The 21193-nt window shown below is 39.4% G+C and overlaps 1 protein-coding gene across 3 annotated transcripts in view; it reads left to right on the top strand.

Moving 5' to 3' along the window:
• The window catches only part of PDE7A (phosphodiesterase 7A), a 131382-nt gene that overhangs the window by 12662 nt on the left and 97527 nt on the right, over window positions 1-21193 (top strand). The window contains exon 1 of one of the 3 annotated variants that reach the window (XM_089336270.1): window positions 11337-11394. The exons of the other annotated variants lie outside the window; for them this stretch is intronic. Coding sequence (XP_089192396.1) covers window positions 11359-11394 — 36 coding nt within the window. The 5' untranslated portion in view covers window positions 11337-11358. Of the gene's footprint in view, window positions 1-11336; window positions 11395-21193 lie in introns of those variants that run through there. 3 annotated transcript variants of the gene reach the window in all.

The following is a 21193-nucleotide window of genomic DNA, read 5'->3' as shown; positions in this document are numbered from 1 at the left end:
TTTTAAACTTTGTTCATTCTTTGAATCAGCAGACATTAACTAAACACTTTTTTGTGCCAGGCACTCTGCTAGGAATTATAAAGATAGGTAAGAGATTGTTCTGCCTTCGTTCTTGGGGTGTGGGCTACTTAGAAAAATAAAATGTAAATAAATAATTGCAATGCATTTTGACACATGTTCTTCTTAGATAACTGTGAAGTTATCTAAGGGAGGAGAAGGGACAGTTTTACAAAGCGAGCTCTTTCCTTGATTGACTTGAAATGAACCTCCATGGGAATTCTGTACCTCCAGTCCTGTCTAGCTGAAGGAACCTTTGGCCCACTGCAATTATCTCCTTCTCTAGAATACTATCACTGCAGACAGTTGAAATAATTAAAAAGTATGGATTTATTTGAAAAGCATGGGGAGGAATGGAGAAAGGAAGAGAGGCAGAAAGATCTTTCATTTACTGATTGATTCCCTAAATGCCCGACACTGCTAGGGGTGGACCAAACTAAAGTCAGAAGCCCAGAACTCCATTTGGTCTGCCATGTGGGTGACAGGGACCCACGTACTGGAGGTATCATCCGCTGCTTCCCAGAGTGCACATTAACAGGAAGCTGGATAAGAACAGAGCTAGGACTGGAACCCAGGCACTGAGAGACAGAATGTTGGCATTTCACCCTGCAACTCAACTATTGGGTGAAACGTGTGCTCCTTGAAGTGTTTTTTAAAATGCAGTCAGGTGGTGTTAGTCTGCTGAAAACATTTGTGGGTTCTTCACACAGTTAAAATCCAAACTCATTTTTGTGCTATGGCCCTCCATGATCTGGTCACTGCTGCCCCCTTGTCTCCTTGTCTCATGGGGGTCTTCTTGCTGTTTGTGAACATGCCAGCTTTGTTCCCCTCTTCGATGGTGCACTGGCTGTTTCCTTGGACTTGAGTTCTTCTTGTGGCTCCTTGTTATTTAAGTCTCAGCCCAGCCCCTGTAGAAAACCTCCCTTGACCATCCTGTTTAAAATGGCACCCATCCCCCTCTCTGTGGCACACATCACTAACAATATGTACTCAGGAATAGGGATCTTGTTTAGCACATTTACTGGTGGGACAATATGTACTAAGTGAAGAAAACTTAACTCTTAGTCTCATGCTTTTTTTTTTCCTTCTAAGATTCTATTTATTTATTTGAAACAGTTACAGAGAGGAGAAGCAGAGAGAGAGGTCTTCCATCCACTGGTTCACTTCCCAAATGGCCGCGGCAGCCACGAGCTGGGTTGATCCGAAGCCGGGAGCCAGGAGTTCCTTCCAGGTCTCCCACCTGAGTGCAGAAGTCCAAGGACTTGGGCCATCTTCCACTGCTTTCCTAGGCCATAGCAGAGAGCTGGGTGGGAAGTGGAGCAGCTGGGACTTCAGTTGGTGCCCAAATGGGATGCCTGCACTGTGGGCAGTGGCTTTACCTGGTATGTCACAGCGCTGGCCCCGTGTTTCATGCTTAATGTGTCAGAACATGTGTCATTGTACCTTTCCTTTAGATGATTCCAAAATTGTGTTGTAATTTCATTATACAATCCCACCCACCCCCTTCCTCCAATATTCTACCTTCATTTTTGTAATATTTTGGAATTGCCCTCTGTAATAACTGGAGCTATCTTGGTCTCTGTATTTATCTCTTATTTAAGAAAACACCAAAGTTTAGAAAAGTAAGTTGCCCAAAGTTACACCTGTATGTGGTGTTTCTGTGTTTGGAACTTACTTTATTTCTCTATCTAGATTGAGCTCCTCTCTACTATGCAGCCATGGAGGCTCATGGTTTTGGTGAGTGGGATGCATAACTCCTGAATTAGAATAGGAGCCCTGTCTATTTGAAATAGAAATAGCGAACACTTACTGTTTATTTCTATAAGAAGAAGTGGGTGATACTTGTTAAGGAGCTTTAAAAAGTAACTTGAATTTTTTTAGACTAAAGTTAATGTGCTTGTTATAAAATACATGGAAGATAAAAAATTAAGAAAGTAAACACCATTCATAGTCCTTCCACCCAGATAATCACTTAATGTTTTGCTTTGATATCTTTTCTGTGAAGAAACAAAATAATGTGATGATCGTCTATAAATCTTTAATTTCAAAGTTATTTCCTAATGTCATTACTCTATCAAAGCATATTGTCAAATTCCTTTGCAAGAATAGTGATGCCAACTTCTATTTCCATGAGTAGCATGTGAGTGCCTTTTTATGCCTTGCCAATATTTTTAGTTTCCATTTCTTGGATTTTTGTTGAAATTAAACATGTAATATATATTATGAACTACATGCCTTCCATGAATTATTTATATCTATTGCCTGTTTTTCTTTTGGAAAATTAGCATATTTATTTTTCAATTATTTTATATTGAGAATGAACATTTTGTCATATTTGTTGCATGCCTCTGATATTTTTATCTTGTTTATTTAAAATTTTTGCTTATTTGAGACAGAGACAGAGCTTCCATCTGCTGGTTCACCGCCCAGGCTGGATCATGCCAAAGCTGGGAGAGAGGAACTTAAACCAGGTCTCCCAAGTACTTGAGCCATAACCAGCTGCCACTCAGAGTGCCTACTAGCAGGAAGCTGGAATCGGTAGTGGAGCTGGGCTCTAACCCAGGCACTCTGATGTGTGGCATGTTGGCATCCCAACTAGTGTCTTGACCATGAGGCCAGACGCCTGTCCCTGTTTTATTTATTTGAAGGTAGAGAGACACAAGTCTTCCATCCACTGGTTCACTCCCCAGATGCCTGCAACAGCCGGAGCTCGACCAGACTGGACCCAGGAGCCAGGAATTCAGTCTGGGCCTCCCTCAAAGTGGCAGGAACCTAAGTATTTGAGCCAATTTTTGCTGCCTTTCAGGGTGTACATTAGCAGGAAGCTGGAGTAGGGAGCAGATCTGGGACCCAAGCCCTGGGCAGTCAGTTATGAGGATGTGAGTGTCCTAAGTGGTATCGTACCCGCTATGTCAGGTGTCTCCCCTTTATTTTTAACAAAATGATGTTCTACTTATACTGTTAAGCTTTATCTTGGGGCCGGCACTGTGGTGTAGCAGGTTAACACCCTGTTCTGAAGCGCCAGCATCTCATCTGGGTGCCGGTTCTAGTCCCGGCTGCTCCTGTTCCGATCCAGCTCTCTCCTGTGGCCTGGGAAAGCAGTAGAAGATGGCCGAAGTCCTTGAGCCCCTGCACCCACGTGGGAGACCCAGAAGAAGCTCCTGGCTTCAGATCGGTGCAGCTCCGACTTTGGGGCCATATGGGGAGTGAACCAGCGGATGGAAGACCTCTCTCTTTCTCTGCCTCTTCTCTCTCTGTGTAACTCTGACTTTCAAATAAATAAATAAATAAATCTTTTAAAACTTTTTTCTAGTGTTAAGTCTCTTTAAGTATGTAATGTAATTTTATTAATAAAAGTTGTTAGTAAGTTTTCATTTTTTAAAATTCTTCCACACAAACCTTTTGTCTTTAAAATCTAATTTGATAAATATATTTCATTTTAATATGTTGCAGTGAATTATTTACTACATATCCCTTTATAGTTTTAATATATGGTAAAAGGAAGGTGATGAGTTAGTTTTTTTTTTAATAACTGAGAATGAAGAATAGTAGGAAATTTTTATGGTTGGAAAAATGTATTGAAAATGAATGGCTTGAGAACTGAATGTTCTGCCAGAGCACTCTGTGTTAAGGTAATTATCACAGGGCCTCCCCCTCAAGCAAATATTTTTAATTTTGTGATACCTCCAATTTTAAAAGAGAAATGGCAAACAGAGCCCATTTTAGACAATTTTAGAGAATTTGTATCTTATAAACATTTTAAAAGGATTTTTTAGTAGCTTTAGTAGCTTATCATATTGACATAGAAGAGGACAACTTGAAGAGAAAAGCATGATATTTACTACCTGAAATATATAGAAATAGGTTTGTTTTGTTTCATTCTTGTTCTCAAAATGCTCAAATTCAGAACGTGACTTGGAGGATTTTTGTGAATGGCGTCTAATAGAGGTATAGCTTTAATAACATTGTGGAGAGTTTTCTGTCCTGTTTTCCCCACCAATATGCTTTTTAAAAAAACTTTTATTTAATATAAATTTCCAAAGTACAGCTTATAGATTACAATGGCTCCCCCCCCCATAACTTCCCTCCCACCTGCAACCCTCCCCTTTCCCACTCCCTCTCCTCTTCCATTCACATCAAGATTCATTTTCAATTCTCTTTATATACAGAAGATCACTTTAGCATATATTAAGGAAAGATTTCAACAGTTTGCACCCACATAGAAACACAAAGTGAAAAATACTGTTTGAGTACTAGTTATAGCATTAAATCACAATGTACAGCACATTAAGGACAGATTCTACATGAGGAGTAAGTGCACAGTGACTCCTGTTGTTGACTTAACAAATTGACACTCTTGTTTATGGCATCAGTAATCACCCTAGGCACTTGTCATGAGCTGCCAAGGCTATGGAAGCCTTTTGAGTTCACCAACTCTGATCATATTTAGACAAGGTCATAGTCAGAGTGGAAGTTCTCTCCTCCCTTCAGAGAAAGGTACCTCCTTCCTTGATGACCTGTTCTTCCACTGGGATCTAACTAGTGGAGATCTATCATTTAGTTTTTTTTTTTTTTGCCAGAGTGTCTTGGCTTTCCATACCTGTAATACTCTCATGGGCTTTTCAGCTGGATCCACATGCCTTAAGGGCTGATTCTGAGGCCAGAGTGCTGTTAGGGCATCTGCCATTCTATGGGTCTGCTGTGTATCTCACTTCCCATGTTGGATCATTCTCTCCCTTTTTTATTCTATCAGCTAGTATTTCCAGACACTAGTCTTGTTTATGTAATCCCTTTGGCTCTTAGTCCTATCATTATGAACAATTGTGAACTGAAATTGATCACTTGGACTAGTGAGATGGCATTGGTACATGCCACCTTGATGGGATTGGATTGGAATCCCCTGGTATGTTTCTGACTCTACCGTTTGGGGCAAGTCAGCTTGAGCATGTCCCAAATTGCACATCTCTTCCCTCTCTTATTCCCACTCTTATATTTAACAGCGATCACTTTTCAGTTAAGTTTCAACACTTAAGAATAACTGTGTATTGATTACAGTATTCAACCAAAAGTACAAACAAACAAAAAATACCAAGAGGGATAACATATTAAGTTGTTCATCAACAGTCAGGGCAAGGGCTGCTCAAGTCACCGTTTCTCATAGTGTTCATTTCACTTTAACAGGTTTCCTTTTTGGTGTTCGGTTAGTTGTCACTGATCAGGGAGAACATATGATATTTGTCCCTTTGGGACTGGCTTATTTCACTCAACATAATGTTTTCCAAATTCCTAACAGGGATCACTTTTCAGTTAAAATTTAAACACCTAAGAATAATTGTGTGTTAATTACAGAGTTCAGCCAATAGTACTAGAACAAAAAAAATACTAAAATGGATAAAGTATTACATTGTACATCAACCGTGAGGACAAGAGCTGATCAAGTCACTGTTTCTCATAGTGTCCATTTCACTTCAACAAATTTCCCCTTTGGTGCTCAGTTGTCGCCAATCAGGGAGAACATATGATATTTGTCCCTTTGGGACTGGCTTAATTCACTCAGCATGATGTTTTCCAGATTCCTCCATCTTGTTGCAAATGACCAGGTTTCATTGTTTTTGACTGCTGTATAGTATTCTATAGAGTACATGTCCCATAATTTCTTTATCCAGTCTACTGTTGATGGGCATTTGGGTTGGTTCCAGGTCGTAGCTATTGTGAATTGAGCTGCACTAAACATTAATGTGCAGACTGCTTTTTTGTTTCCCAATTTCATTTCCTTTGGGTAAATTCCAAGGAGTGGGATGGCTGGGTTGTATGGTAGGGTTATATTTAGGCTTCTCAGGAATATCCAGACTGACTTCCATAGTGGCTTAACCAATTTGCATTCCCACCAACAGTGGGTTAGTGTCCCTTTTTCCCCACATCCTCTCCAGCATCTATTGTTGAAAGATTTCTGAATGTGAGCCATTCTAACCAGGGTGAGGTGAAACCTCGTTGTGGTTTTGATTTGCATTTCCCTGATTGCTAGTGATCTTGAACATTTTTTCATGTGTCTGTTGGCCATTTGGGTTTCCTCTTTTGAAAAATGTCTGTTGAGGTCCTTGGCCCATCTGTTAAGAGAGTTGTTTGTTTTGATGTTGTGGAGTTTCTTGATTTATTTGTAGATTCTGGTTATCAACCCTTTATCAGTTGCATAGTTTGCAGATATTTTTCCCATTCTGTTGGTTGCCTCTTCACTCTCCTGACTGTTTCTTTTGCAGTACAAAAACTTCTCAATTTGATGCAATCCCAAATGTTAATTTTGGCTTTGACTGCCTGTGCTTCTGGGGTCTTTTCTGAGAAGTCTTTTCCAGTACCTATATCTTGAAGGGTTTCTCCAATGCTCTCTAATAATTTGATGGTGTCAGGTCGTAGATTTAAGTCTTTAATCCATGTTGAGTGGATTTTTGTGTAAGGTGAAAGGTAGGGGTCTTGCTTCATGATTCTGAATGTGGAAATCCAGTTTTCCCAGCACTATGTATTGAATTGACTGTCATTACTCCAGGGATTGGTTTTGGATCCTTGATCAAATATAAGTTGGCTGTAGATGTTTGGGTTGATTTCTGGTGTTTCTATTCTGTTCCATTGGTCTATCCATCTGTTTCTGTACCAGTACCAAGCTGTTTTGATATCAACTGCTCTGTAGTATGTCCTGAAATCTGGTATTGTGATGCCTCCAGCTTTGTTTTTGTTGTACAAGATTGCTTTAGCTATTTGAGGTCTCCTGTGCCTCCATATAAATTTCAGCATCATTTTTTCCAGATCTGAGAAGAATGTCTTCGGTATCTTGATTTGTATTGCATTGAATCTACAAATTGCTTTTGGGAGAATGGACATTTTGATGATATTGATTCTTCCAATCCATGAGCATGGAAGATTTTTCCATTTCTTGGTATCCTCTTCTATTTCTTTCTTTAAGGTTTTGTAATTTTCATCATAGAGATCTTTAACGTCCTTGGTTAAGTTTATTCCAAGGTATTTGATTTTTTTTTGTAACTATTGTGAATGGGATTGATCTTAGCAGTTCTTTCTCAGCCGTGGCATTGCCTGTGTATACAAAGGCTGTTGATTTTTTTGCATTGATTTTATATCCTTCTACTTTGCCAAACTCTTCTATGAGTTCCAATAGTCTCTTAGTAGAGTTCTTTGAATCCCCTAAATAAAGAATCATATCATCTGCAAAGAGGGGTAATTTGAGTTCTTCCTTCCCTATTTGTATCCCTTTAATTTCTTTTTCTTGCCTAATAGCTCTGGCTAGAACTTCCAGAATTATATTGAAAGCAGTGGTGAGACTGGGCATCCCTTTCTGATACCAGATCTCAGTGGAAATGCTTCCAGCTTTCCCCCATTCAATAGGATGTTGGCTGTGGGTTTTTCATAGATTGCTTTGATTGTATTGAGGAATGTTCCTTCCATACCCAGTTTGCTTAGAGTTTTCATCATGAAAGGGTGTTGTATTTAATCAAATGCTTTCTCTGCATCTATTGAGATAATCATATGGTTTTTCTTCTGCAGTCTGTTAATGTGGTGTATCACATTGATTGATTTGTGAGTGCTGAACCATCCCTGCATACCAAGGATAAATCCCACTTGGTCTGGGTGGATGATCTTTGTGATGTGTTGTTGCATTCTATTGGCGAGAATTTTATTGAGGATTTTTGCATCTGTGTTCATCAGGGATATTGGTCTGTAATTCTCTTTCAGTGCTGCATCTTTTTCTGGCTTAGGAATTAAGGTGATGCTGGCTTCATAGAAAGAATTTGGGAGGACTCCCTCTTTTTCGATTATTCTGAATAGTTTGAGAAGAATTGGAGTTAGTTCTTCTTTAAATGTCTGGTAGAATTCAGCAGTGAATCCATCTGGTCCTGGGCTTTTCTTTGTTGGGAGGGCCTTTATTACTGTTTCAATTTCTGTCTCAGTTATGGGTTTGTTTAGCTTTTCTGTGTCTTCCTGGTTCAATTTAGGTAGGTTGCATGTGTCCAGGAATCTATCCATTTCTGATAGGTTTCCCTGTTTGCTGGCATACAAGTCTTTAGTAATTTCTGATGATTCTTTTTATTTCTGTGGTGTCTGTTGTTACATTTCCTTTTTCTTCTCTGATTTTATTGATTTGGGTCTTTTCTCTTCTTTTTTTAGTTAGTTGGGCCAATGGTGTGTCAATTTTGTTTATTTTTTCAAAAAACCAGCTCCTCGTTTGGCTGATTTTTTTTAAATTTTTTTTTTTTTTGGATTCAATCTTGTTGATTTCTTCTCTGATTTTAATTATTTCTCTTCTCCTACTGGATTTGGGTCTGGTTTGCTGCAGTTTTTCTAGATCCTTGAGATGCATTGAAAGCTCATCTATTTGGTGCCTTTCCAATTTCTTGATGTATGCACCTATTGATATAAACTTTCCTCTTAACACTGCTTTTGCTGTATCCCATAAGTTTTGGTATGTTGTGCTGTTATCCTCATTTACTTCCAGAAAGTTTTTGATTTCTCTTTTGATTTCTTGAATGACCCATTGTTCCTTCAGGAGCATGTTGTTCAATCTCCATGTGTTTGAGAATGCTCTAGGGATTCCTGAGTTGCTAATTTCCTACTTCATTCCTTTATGGTCTGAGAAGCTGCATGGTATGATTCTAATTCTCTTGAATTTGCTGAGACTTGCTTTATGTGGTCAATCCTAGAGAAGGTTCCATGTACTGCTGAGAAGAATGTAAATGCTTTCTGTGTAGGATGAGAAGTTCTGTAATATGTTAGTTCCATTTGGGCTATAGTGTCATTTAAATCTACTGTCTCTTTGTTGATCTTCTGTACTGTTGATCTGTCTATTTCTGAGAGTGGAGTATTGAAGTCCCCCAGTGCTACTGTATTGGGGTCTAAGTCTCCCTTTAAGTCCCTTAACAAATCTTTTAAATAAACCAGTGCCCTGCAATTAGGTGCATATACATTGATAATTGTCATATCTTCCTGTTGAATTGATCCCTTAATCATTATATAGTGCCCCCTCTTTGTCTCTCTTAACAGTTTTTGTGGTAAAGTTTATGTTGTCCGATATTAAGATGGCTACGCCCGCTCTTTTTTCATTTCTGTTGGCATGGTATATCTTTTTCCAGCCTTTCACTTTCAGTCTGTATGCATCTTTCTTGGAAAGATGTGTTTCTTGTAAGCAGCAAATAGATGGGTTTTGTTCCTTAACCCAATCAGCCAATCAGTGTCTTTTAACTGGACAGTTCAGGCCATTAACGTTCAATGTGACTAATGATAAGTGGTAACTTTGCCCTGCCATTTGCCAAAGATAAGTTCTAATATATGCTTTGAATTCCCTGTGGTCTTTGGCTGTGAGGTTTCCTTCCTTTATCTTCTTTCATATTGATGACCGTGTTTCTGTGTGTAACACATCTTTAAGCATCTTTTGCAGGGCTGGACGAGTGGCGACAAATTCTTTCAATTTCTGTTTGCTACAAAAGGTCTTTATTTCACCTTCATTCACAAATGAGAGCCTTGCAGGATATAATATTCTGGGCTGGCAGTTGTTCTCTCTTAGTACCTGGGCTGTATCTCGCCATTCCCTCCTAGCTTGTAGGGTTTCTGATGAGAAGTCAGCTGTGAGTCTGATTGGAGATCCTCTGAGAGCAATCTGACGTTTCTCTCTTGCACATTTTAGGATCTTTTCTTTATGTTTCACTGCGGTGAGTTTAATTACAACATGTCGTGGTGAGGATCTCTTTTGGTCATGTTTATTAGGGGTTCTATGAGCTTCCTGTACTAGGATGTCTCTGTCCTTCTCCAAACCTGGGAAATTTCCTGCTAGTATCTCACTAAAAAGGCATTCTAATCCTTTCTGCCTCTTCATGCCTTCAGGAACTCCTAGAACCCGAATGTTGGGTTTTTTAATAGTATCCTGAAGATTCCCGACAGTATTTTTTAGATTTCTGATTTCCTCTTCTTTTCTTTGGTTTGACTGTATATTTTCCTGTTCTCTGTCTTCTAAGTCTGATATTCTCTCTTCTGCTTCACCCATTCTGTTTGTAAGGCTCTCTAATGTGTTTTTCATTTGATTTATTGAATTCTTCATTTCATTATGATTTCTTTTCACTATCACAGTTTCATGTTCTAGTTGTTTCATTTCATTTTGATTCCTCAATATTTCATTTTTTTTAAAGATTTTTTTTAACTTTTATTTAATGAATATAAATTTCCAAAGTACGACTTATGGATTACAATGGCTTCCCCCACATACCGTCCCTCCCACCCACTACCCTCCCCTTTCCCACTCCCTCTCCCCTTCCATTCACATCAAGATTCATTTTCGATTATCTTAATATACAGAAGATCAGCTTAGTATACATGAAGTAAGGATTTCAACAGTTTGCTCCCACACAGAAACATAAAGTGAAAAATAATAGATGATTTTTTTTTAAAATGGTGATGAAATCAGATCAGACCTATTGTCATGTTTAATCCCAGTGAGAGTCAAGTTGGGAGTCATTTTTGCGAGAGAGATTTTCTATCTTGTCCATTAAGGATTTCTGTAGTTCAAGAATTTGTTTTTGAGAACTTCTTAATGTTCTTATCAATATTTTGAGATCCGCTTCTTGCATTTCTTCTATCTCATCATCTTCATAATCTTGAATTGGGGTGTCTATTTCATTTGGTGGTGTCATAGTGTCTTCCTTGTTCTTTTTACCTTGGTTTTTGTGTTTGTTGTTTGGCATATTGGAGATATTCTTTGGTTTCTTCGGTGTGGGTTAGGTGTGGTGTTTTTTTCGTTATACTGTGACTCTAGATTAAGTGGACTGTCTGCTTTTGATGGATCCTTAGAGGCTGTGATGGGTGTGGCCAGAGAGCTCTGTTTGGTTCTTCAGGGTTAAGGGTGTGCCAAAGGTGACTCACCCAGATTGTTCCCTCGCTAGCTCGCTCGCTTGCTCTCTCTGTTTTTGACTCAGTTGGGAAGGAATTCCACACAGCTGAGTGGAATTGAGGGTAGTTGATGTCTGAAATCTGGCCCCTGTCAGTATTTGTCTGCTTACCCCTGGGACCACACAAAGAGTTTATGCGGCCCTCAGTGTGTCTCTGCAGTCTCTCACCAGGTTGCCCAGGTTACCGAGTTTGTGTACTCGGTGAGTTCTCTCACCCCCCCCCCCCCCCGCCCCTCAGATTTTCACAGTCTCAGTTCGCTAGCTCCACGCTTTCACTAGGTCTTAACCTCCTGTTATTTCTCCCCACCAGAGTCAGGTTTTTCTGCTTGGCTAATGGCAGGTGCCGCTTTACCTACGTAAAATGGTGCCTGCTCTTTGTCTTGCTTGGCTTTGTAAGGTGAGTGGAGACAGAGGCTAATGTCCATGCCGGTTCCCCTTATTTATTCGTTTTTTTCTCTCCTCCAGTCAGCCTGGTGAACTTTCCCCAGTGGGGCTTCAGGCCTCGTTCCCTGTAGGCTCTTTCTGCCTTTCCCCGCCAATGTCTCAGGTTACCAGGGTTTTTGTCTCACCTCCCCTTCCGGCGCTGGCTCGCAGACTCTGCGGCTCGGCTTCGGTAGCTCGGCTCCCGTGGCTCGGCTTCCACACGGTGTGCGACCTTGCTCTCCCCGTAGGTCCTCCGTGTCACATCCACTAGATCCGGAAGAGTTTCCTCTGCAGTTTTTTCCTGAGCCTTTTCCTGAGGCTACAGTAACTCCACTTTTATTAAACTATCTTTTCCTGGACTATCGGTGCGCGCCCTCACTATTCCCCAATATGCCTTTTAATTTCATATTTTAATGTTAGGCCACCTTAGAATAGGATTCCAGTAGGCTGTGCAAGAAGAGCCATTAAAGATACAAAAATACAATTTTAGAATTTGTGTTTATTTTTTATCTTTAATTTTTAGATCCAATTTTATGTTTGTTGCATAGACTGCATAAAAGTATATACACAGGTACATAATTTATAAATACATTTATTAAATATTTGCAGACCACTACCTCAGAAACTGTTAATAATTATGAGTTCTTTTAACTTCTCCCATTCCCCAAAGGAGGAGAAAGAAACCTGTCTGAAAATGTTTAACATTTTAAAGGGATCCGGAGTTCACTCATCGTGCCCTTAGAGTAGGTAGGTTTCCATTTATCCAAAACCTTCCTTGCTTCCTGAGTCCGGTTGCCCTCAGCTTTTTGTCTACTGATTTATTTGACTTCATAACCCAACTTTGGTTTCAGCCTTTAAAGTTGCAGCCTAGGGATTAACTCATAGCACAGCTGACCTTGTCCACTAATCTGTCCTGACTTCAGTGTGTTTGATTAGACTGAGTTCCTTAACAGTGGCTGTTGTTTGGCTCTGTTCAGCCAGTGTTTCCCATAAAGTAGATACTCAGCAAATGTAGACAGTTCATTGAACCTTTATCATGTCCTTCTGATAGTCCTGCTCTCTGCTGTACCCACACACTTCTTTTTCTCTTCTCACAGTGCTAACTCATCTCCTACTGTTACATCCAGTGTTTTGTTTTAAAATATCTGTGCTATCTTAAGTTGGCCACTATTGTTAGAATGGTAACTAAGGGATTTTTAAAGAGCCTCTTGAAGCGGCATTAGCATTCGCATTGCCTCATGTGAAACTGACAGATGACATGGTCAGAATGGGTGTTGGTTTTCTTACCCTTAAAGACTATGTAAGGTTTCTGGATTTCTCCTGAGGCCTTGGTTGGTGTACAGGTTGAACCCTGTCATTGAGTAACCAGATAACTATAGGTAGCCCTTATCTTCAATAACCTGTGGACTATAATTCGAGGTCAATGTACCCTCTTTGTTTTCTGTGCAAAAGGAAGGAACTAAAGAGTGCTAAACCAAAAGGAAATGCTTTTAAATTTGGTTGGTTAAGACCTGGATCAGTTAATTCGTGTATAACACCATTGATGTCCACTAATGTGAGCCATGTGGTCATTTTAAATTTTCTTGTGACCAAATTTTAGAAAGTAAAATAAGTGAAATGGTATATATTTTATGTAAACATGTAACAAAGATGTTAATGATATGTTATAGTTTTAAACAGCCTTCAAAATGCAGTATCTTTATACTTGGAGCACATCGCAGTTCTGATCAGCACTGTTTCAGGTACTCTGTAGCCACAAGTGGCTAGTGATTTTCATCAGACAATACAACTTTAGAAATAATGATTTTTTGAGTATTTTTAAAAAGATTTATTTTCATTTATTTGAATGAGTTATACTGGGTCGGGGAGATAGGGAAGAGATTAATCTTCCATCCACTGGTTTACTCCCCAAATGGCTGCAACAGCCAGGGCTGTGCCAGGCTGAAGCTAGGAGCCAGGAGCTTCTTCTGGGTCTTCCACTTGGGTGCAGGGAGGCCCAAGGATTTGGGCCATCTTCTGCTGCTTTTCTGAGCTCATTAATAGGGAGCTGGATTGGAAGTGGAGCAGCCAGGATTTGAACCAGAGCTCATATGGGATGCTGGCTTTGCAGGCAGAAGCTTAACCCACTATGCCACAATGCCGACCCCAATAATGTTTTATGGCACATAAAATATATCAGGAGGAGTCAGGTGTCAAGGATACCTCTCCTTACCCCCCCATCCCCATAATTAGACAGATTTGTAGTAGTAGTAGATTTTGGAGTTCTACAAGTTTTCCCCCTTTCAGACTTTAAATTGGGGTAAGCATTTGGCTTACTTGTTAAGATGCTGGTTAGGATGCCTGTGTCCTATGTTGGAGTGCCTGGATTCAACTCACAGCTCTGGCTCCTGACTGCAACTTCCTGCTAATGCAGACCTTGAGAGGAACCAGTGGTAGCTCAAGTAATTGGGTTTCTACTCCCAATAAGGAGACCTGAATTGAATTCTGGCTCCTGACTTCAGCCCTCTGGCTGTTAGGAGCATCTTGGAGAGAGAACTGGTGGATGAGAGTCTCTCTCTCTCTCTCTCTCTCTCTCTGTCTCTCTGTCTCTTCAAATAAACCCATCAAATTTAATTGTTAGCCTTGGAGATCTCAAGATTCTCTAGAAGTTGGCTGCATTTTTAGAGAGATTATATAGTTTCCAGGATGAGAGGACAGCAAAGTTTTTAGTTTTATTTTGCTTTTTGTGGGTTGAGCTGCTTTGCTCTCTTGGTTTGGGGAGGAGGAAACTTTAACCTTAAATTACTGCCTGTGGGCCCAGCTCTCATCCTTCTTCTGACAGATTTTTTAGGTTGAGAGGAGCTGCTGGGTGAAAAAAGGCATGAAGCTTCCTTTGGGGTCAGGTTCTGAAATGATGATCTTGCATTGAGAATTTGTCTAATCTTCCAGATAATGCAAAAAGGATTTTTTAAACAGGTTTTTTTTTTTTTCCTTAAGGTTTATTTATTTGAGAGGTAGAGTTACAGAGAGGGAAAGTCAGGCAGAAAGGTCTTCCATCCATTGATTCACTCCCCAAATGGCTGCAACAGCTAGAGCTGGGCCAGTCTGAAGCCAGGAGCTTCTCTTGGGTCCCCACATGGGTGCAGGGGTCCAAGCACTTGGGCCGTTTTCTGTTTTCCCTGGCCATAGCAGAGAGCTGGATGTAAGAGGAGCAATTGGAACTAGAACCGGCACCCAAATGGAACACTGGCGCCACAAGCTGAGGCTTAGCCCACTACGCCACAGCACCTGCCCACAAAGCCAATTGTTTAAAAAGTAGAAAAGGTTTAGTTATATGGAGCTAATCTTATTTGGTTAAGGCTGATAGCTTGTGCCCTTGAGGAACATGAGTAGATAATCTTGCAGTGTTGAGTGCAGATGGCTGGATTGCAGATGAAGCACTTAAAATTTCCAACATTGGCCAGAGAATCCATTTGATACCATTATGAAACATGATAGGATAAATAGTCCTTAAATCTCTTTTGCAATTTTCACTCTAATGCAACAGTTTCAATTTTTAAAATGGCTTAAATCAAGTAATATTGAAGATTTGGAAAATAATGATTCATAATTCCACTACTATAACTTTTCTTTTTAAAAATTTATTCATTTATTTGAAAGTCAGAGTTACCTGTTGTGGGTGGGATAGATTGAAATCTTCCATCTGCTGATTCACTCCACAGAGGGCTACAATAGCTTGCCTAGGCCAGGCTGAAGACAGGAGCCAGGAGCTTCATCCAGGTCTCTCACATGGGAGCAGAGCCCCCCTCCCCCGCCAAGGACTTGGGCCATCCTCTGCTGCCTTTCTAGATGCATTAGCAAGGAGCTGGATGGAAGTGGGGCAGCCGGAATTTCAAGCCAGTGCCTGTTTGGGATGCTGATGTCAGAGGTGGTGGTTTAACCCATAATGCCACAATGCCGGCCCCTATAACATTATATTTTTGTGTATGCTGTGTTAATAACACTTTTTTAAAGATTTTATATATTTGAGAGAGTTGCAGACAGAGGGCGAGACAGAAGGTCTTCCATCTGCTGGTTCACTCCCCAAATGGCTGCAACAGCTGGAGCTAGGCTGTTGTGAAGCCAGGAGCTTCTTCTGGGTCTCCCACATGGGTGCAGGAGCCCAAGCACTTGAGCCATCTTCTGCTGCTTTCCCAGGCCATCAGCAGAGAGCTCGATCAGAAGAGGAGCAGCCAGGACATGAACTGGCACCCATATGAGATGCCAGCACTGGTAGAGGAGGCTTAGCGTACTATGCCACAGCTTCAGCCTCCATATACATGTTATAAGATAGTTGTTGAGGCATGCATTTGACTTAAAGGTTAAAACTCCAGTTAAGATGCCTGCATCTTGGGTCCAGTTTGTTTCTCAGGCTCCTGATTCCAGCTTCTTGCTAGTGCATCCTTGGAAGCTGCAGGTGATTTTCAAGTAGTTGAATTCTTTCCACCCACCCTTGAGTTCAGGATTGAGTTCTCAGCTCTTGACTTGACCTAGTCCAGCCCTGATTGTTGTAGCCATTTATGAAGTGAACCAGTGAATGGGAGCCCCCTCCATTCTAAGTCACTCTCCATTTGCCTCTCAAATGAATGTTAAAAAGGTAATTGTGGGGGTCTGGGCTGTGATGTAGTGGGCCAACTGTTTGCCTGTGGCACCAGCATCGCTTGTAGGCACTGGCTCGTATCCTGGTGCTTCTTTTATGATCCAGCTCTCTGCTATGGCCTGGGAAAGCAGTAGAAGATGGCCCAAGTCCTTGGGCCCCTGCTCCTGTGTGGGAGACCTGGCAGAAGCTCCTGGTTCCTCTTCGTATTGGCCCAGATCTGGCTGTTGTGGCCATTAGGGAAGTGAACCAACCAATAGAAGACCTTTCTCTCTCCCTCTGTCTGTAACTGTGACTCTCAAGTGAATAAGTAAATCTTTAAATAAATAAATAAATAAATAAATAAATAAAAACATAGTTGTGGTTATTTGGTATATTTAGTTCTATAGCTTTTTTGAATAAGTATTTTTTAAAATATGGATTTATAATGCTACTTAGTCTTTTCATAAGGTAGCATTTTCCTGTCCTGCAATAGCTTGGGAATATGTATAGGCTGATGAAGCAGTTCTGCTCAATGAGGTAATATAGGGATCCATTTGTCATGGTTGTCAGTTGCTACCAAATCACATTTCAACCTGTGGGAAGGAAAAAGAGATGAAGTTCTGTATAGTTTCCCAGTGAGGAGGTAAGCAGGTTTTTTGCTCATGTTGCTTTGGTGAGAACACAGTCATGTGGCTATGCTTAGCTCCAAAGGAGGCTGGTGATATGCTCAGGAAGAATATAAGGATAGTTTTGGGGAACAACAAATTTTATTTTTTGTTTTGTTTTAGAGATAGATAGAGATACCTTCCATCTGCTGATTTGCTCCCCAGATGGCTGCAATGGCTGGGGCTGGGCAAGGCCAAAGCCAGAAGCCAGTGGCCTCATCCTGGTCTCCCACATGGGTGCAGGGGCTCAAGGACTTGGGCCATCCTCTGCTGTTTTCCCAGGTGCACCAGCAGGGAGCTGGATTAGAAGCGGAACAGCCAGGACTTGATCCAGCACCCACATGGGATGCAGGCATTGCAGTGGTAGCTCAACCTGCTATGTCACAACTCAGTCCCTGGGAACTACAAATTTTAGTTTGCCACAACTTAATAAGTTAGTTTTAGTGGCCTTTGTCAAAGGGAAGTATTTTGAAGAAATTTATAATATAATGCTTTCTGTGATTTTAATTGTTAAGCATTACGTAATTTATCAGATGTGTGTACCATAGTTTAATATCCAGCTTTGTTGAATACTTATATTGCTTTAAATATTTTGCTATTAGAAATATCATTGCAAAAGTACGATAATCACAGCTTGCTCCATATCTTAGGTTATTTCACTAGGGATGATTTTTATAGAAGTGAGATTGCTGGAACATTTTAATAGAATTTTTATTTCGGCATTGCTTTTCTGAAGCAACCATTTCAGTACTCTTAGGGTGACCCATGACCAATTGTATAAAACTTTGAAAAATGTATGCTCTTGAACTTGGTGTGAAAACAATGGAACTGCAGCATTCTAGCCTGAAGCTAATCACATTCCATCTTATTCTTGCCTAGTGAGGTTGTCAGGAAGATTCTTCCATTGAAAAGTAGGCCACGGCACTTTGAAGGGGTCCAGCTCTTTGAAATGGTGCATGTGGCCCATTGTCATGTCTGTGGATGTGGATTTCAGAGGTCTGAGAGGATGTCAGTGCCTCAGCTCAAGTAATTTTATAGTGGAGGTCTTTCACCTCTTTGGTTATATGTATTCCAAGGTATTTAATGTTTTTTGTAGCTGTTGTGAATAGGATTGATCTTAGAAGTCCTTTCTTAGCCATGGCATTGTCTGTGTATACAAAGGCTATTGATTTTTGTGTGTTAATATCGTGCCACTTTAACAAACCATTGTGAGTTCCATTAGTAACTTAGTGGAGGTTTTTGGTTCCCTTACATACAGAATCATGTTATCTGCAAATAGGCATAATTTGACTTCCTCCTTTCTAATTTGTATCCCTTTGATTTCTTTCTCTTGCCTAGTGGCTCTGGCTAAATCTTCCAGGGCTATATTGAATAGCAATGGTGAAAGTGGGCAACCTTGTCTGGTTCCAGGTCTTGGTGGAAATGTTTCCAACATTTCCCCATTCAGTAAGGTGCTGGCTGTAGGTTTGTCATATATTGATTTGATTGGGTTGAGGGATGTTCCTTCTGTACCCAATATGCTTAACGTTTTCATCATGAAAGGATGTTGTATTTTATCAAATGTTTTCTGTGCATCTATTGATATAATCATATCGTTTTGATTCTTCAGTTTGTTAATGTGATGTATCACAAGTAATCTATATTTATTCTGGAATAAAAAGTTTAAAAATTAAATAGGAAGCTTGAAATTGAAGAATACAATACCTGAAATGAGAATGAACTAGAGGGGTTCAACAGAAGATTTGAGATGATGATGATGATAATGAAAGAAATCAGTTAACTTGAAGAAGACCAATAGAAATTATTCAGTCTGAAAAGCAGAGAAATGTTTGAAGATGGAAGAATGGAGCCTCAGAGATCTGTGGAAGACACAAGTATACAAATATACATGTGATGGGAGTCCCAGAAGGAGAAAAGTGCTGAAAAATGACATTTCAGGAAACTTTCCAAATCTGATGAAAAACATTAAAAAGTGCATACCTGCAAGTTCAGTGTACCTCACCAGGATTAATGCCAGACACACACACCTACATACTGTGACTGAACTGTTAGAGAATATCTTGAAAGCAACACATTATGTAGAGGGGAATGGTGATTTAATGGCTGATTTCTCACTAGAAATCAATGAGGGCAGAAGGCAGTGGGATGATATATCTGAAGTGCTGAAAGAGAAAAACACACACAAAAAAAACCTGTGAAGAATTCTTTATTTAGAAAAACTATCCTTCAAAAAGTAAAGGTCAGGGCTTACTGACATTTTCTATGAAGTCCTGGCTTGTGCACTTCAGATGCATCTCTCCGCTATTATGCCTGGGACAGCAGAAGATGGCCCAAATACTTGGGCCCCTGATACCCACGTGGGAGACCCAGATGAGGTTCTGGCTCCTACTTTGAGCTTGACCACGTTCTAACTGTTGTGGCCATCTGGGGAGTGAACCAATGGATAGATCTCTTTCTCTCCCTATCTCTGTTCCTTTGACTTTCAAATAAAGAAATATTGAAAAATAAAATAAAAATGAAGGTCACATAAATATATTCCTACACAAAGACTGTGCGAATTTATAGCCAGAAGACCAGCCTTACAAAACAGGTTGGCAGGAAATAATACCAGATGGTAACTCAGATCCACAGGAAGAAATGAAACATACTGGAAATGTCAATATGAGGGTTAATATAAGAGACTACAAATGCATTTTTTTTCATTTCTTAATGTCTTTGAAAGGCATTGGATTCTAAGAACAAATTTAGTATCTGCAGCATTTCACTTCCCCATGTTCATTCATTTTGGTTGTAAGCAAATTGCTTTAGCCCATTTGCCTCTTGGTCCATAGGTTAGCTAGACTGATAATGGTTCTTACAATTTCTGTCTTCAGGACTCCTTTCTACTCTTAAAACTATTGAGGACTCCCAAGAGCTTTTGCTTATATGGTTTTTATGTATTGATATTTATTATGTTAGATATTAAAACAAATATTTAAATATGTTCATTTTAAAATAACATGACTCATTGCATGTTATCATAAATACCATTTTTAAATGAAAAAAAAATCTATTTTCCAAAGCAAAATAGTTGGCAAGGAGAGTAGTCTGGTTTTACACTTTCAAATCGCTTTAGTGTTTGCCTGAATAGGAGACAGCTAGATTTTCATATATGCTTCTGCGTTGAGCTCTTTGTGCGATGTTGCTTTGGCTGAAGTGTGCAAACAAAATGTGGCCCCTGAGAGTGTAGTTGTAAAAGGGAGACATATTTTAGGAGCCTTTCCATTTAATTGTAGATGTGAGACTCTGAAACCATATCAGTGAACTTTTGTACTTTATTGCATTAACATCTATCATTCTGTCTGCATATTGAGTTTGTCTTTAATGCATAATTTTATCTTTGATCCAATGAAATGGTAGCACACTTTGAGAATTGTACAATTATTCTATTTTTAATTTTCACTGGAACTTTAGTATGAAATGAACATATCCTTTTAAAAATAAAAGTTTTAGAACACTTAAAATTGCTTCAGTGAGTATTGGTATGACTTTCTGGGTCACAAGTGTGAGTTATTTTCACTTATCTTTTGCCTTTTTCTGAAATATCAAATCTTCTTTTGAAATTTGATATCAAAACTCATATCTTACCTCTAAAGATTAATGGGGTAAACAAAAGTTTTCTCTTTGAAGTAGGTGTTTAACAAAACTTGATAGGGTAATTGTTATGTGAAGATGTATTTTGAAATAATTTTTAATCAGTATTTGAAATTTATATGTTGTTTAAACTTCTGGAAGCTGGAAGCATAGAGTATCATAGCTATATTTAATTGAAAGCCTGATTATATAGTAATCTTCATTATTGTAGATGTTATTATAAACATTGTTGTATATATATTATTACTCTCGTGGTAAAATTGAATGTTTCAAAGGATATAGGATGCAATGAAAGGAAACCTCTCCTTATCCATTCACCAGTGTTAAACAAATATTTATAGTTTCTTGAATGCTTTTCCAGAAAGCTTGTTCATGTATGAAGATAAGTATCTTGCTATGCATAATATGTATATATGATGAGATTCTTTTAAGCAAATGGAATTGTTCTATATATGTGACATCTTTTTATCAGTATAATAGATATGCCATTTTTAGTGAATGGTTAGTGTCTGTGTTACTAGATTGGTTATGTATTTAAAGGTCATCAAAAGAAAAAGCTTTCAGTAATGAAAGCATTGCTTTTAAAATTAGTTCCCATTGAAATAGTGCTCCTGATACTTTTATAATTTTTAAAATGAAAACAGTAAAATCATTTAAAAACTGAAACTGCCTATTTTGCAAAGCATGCAAGTTTTAATGAGATTTATGTGTATGATGCTAAATAACTCAGAGCTCTTTAAGGTTGACAATTTAAGAAAAAATTACCAAGGATGATGACACAGTAACTTTTTTTTTTTTTTTAAGATTTATTTATTTATTTGAAAGTCAGAGTTACTTAGAGAGGAGAGGCAGAGAGAGAGAGGTCTTCCATCTGCTGG

Source organism: Oryctolagus cuniculus, chromosome 6, assembly GCF_051225735.1.
Source record: "Oryctolagus cuniculus isolate XC-2025 breed Fujian yellow rabbit chromosome 6, ASM5122573v1, whole genome shotgun sequence".
Lineage (NCBI taxonomy): Eukaryota > Metazoa > Chordata > Mammalia > Lagomorpha > Leporidae > Oryctolagus > Oryctolagus cuniculus.
The sequence above is the reverse complement of the archived record's forward strand: the minus strand, read 5'-3'. Positions and strand labels throughout refer to the sequence as shown.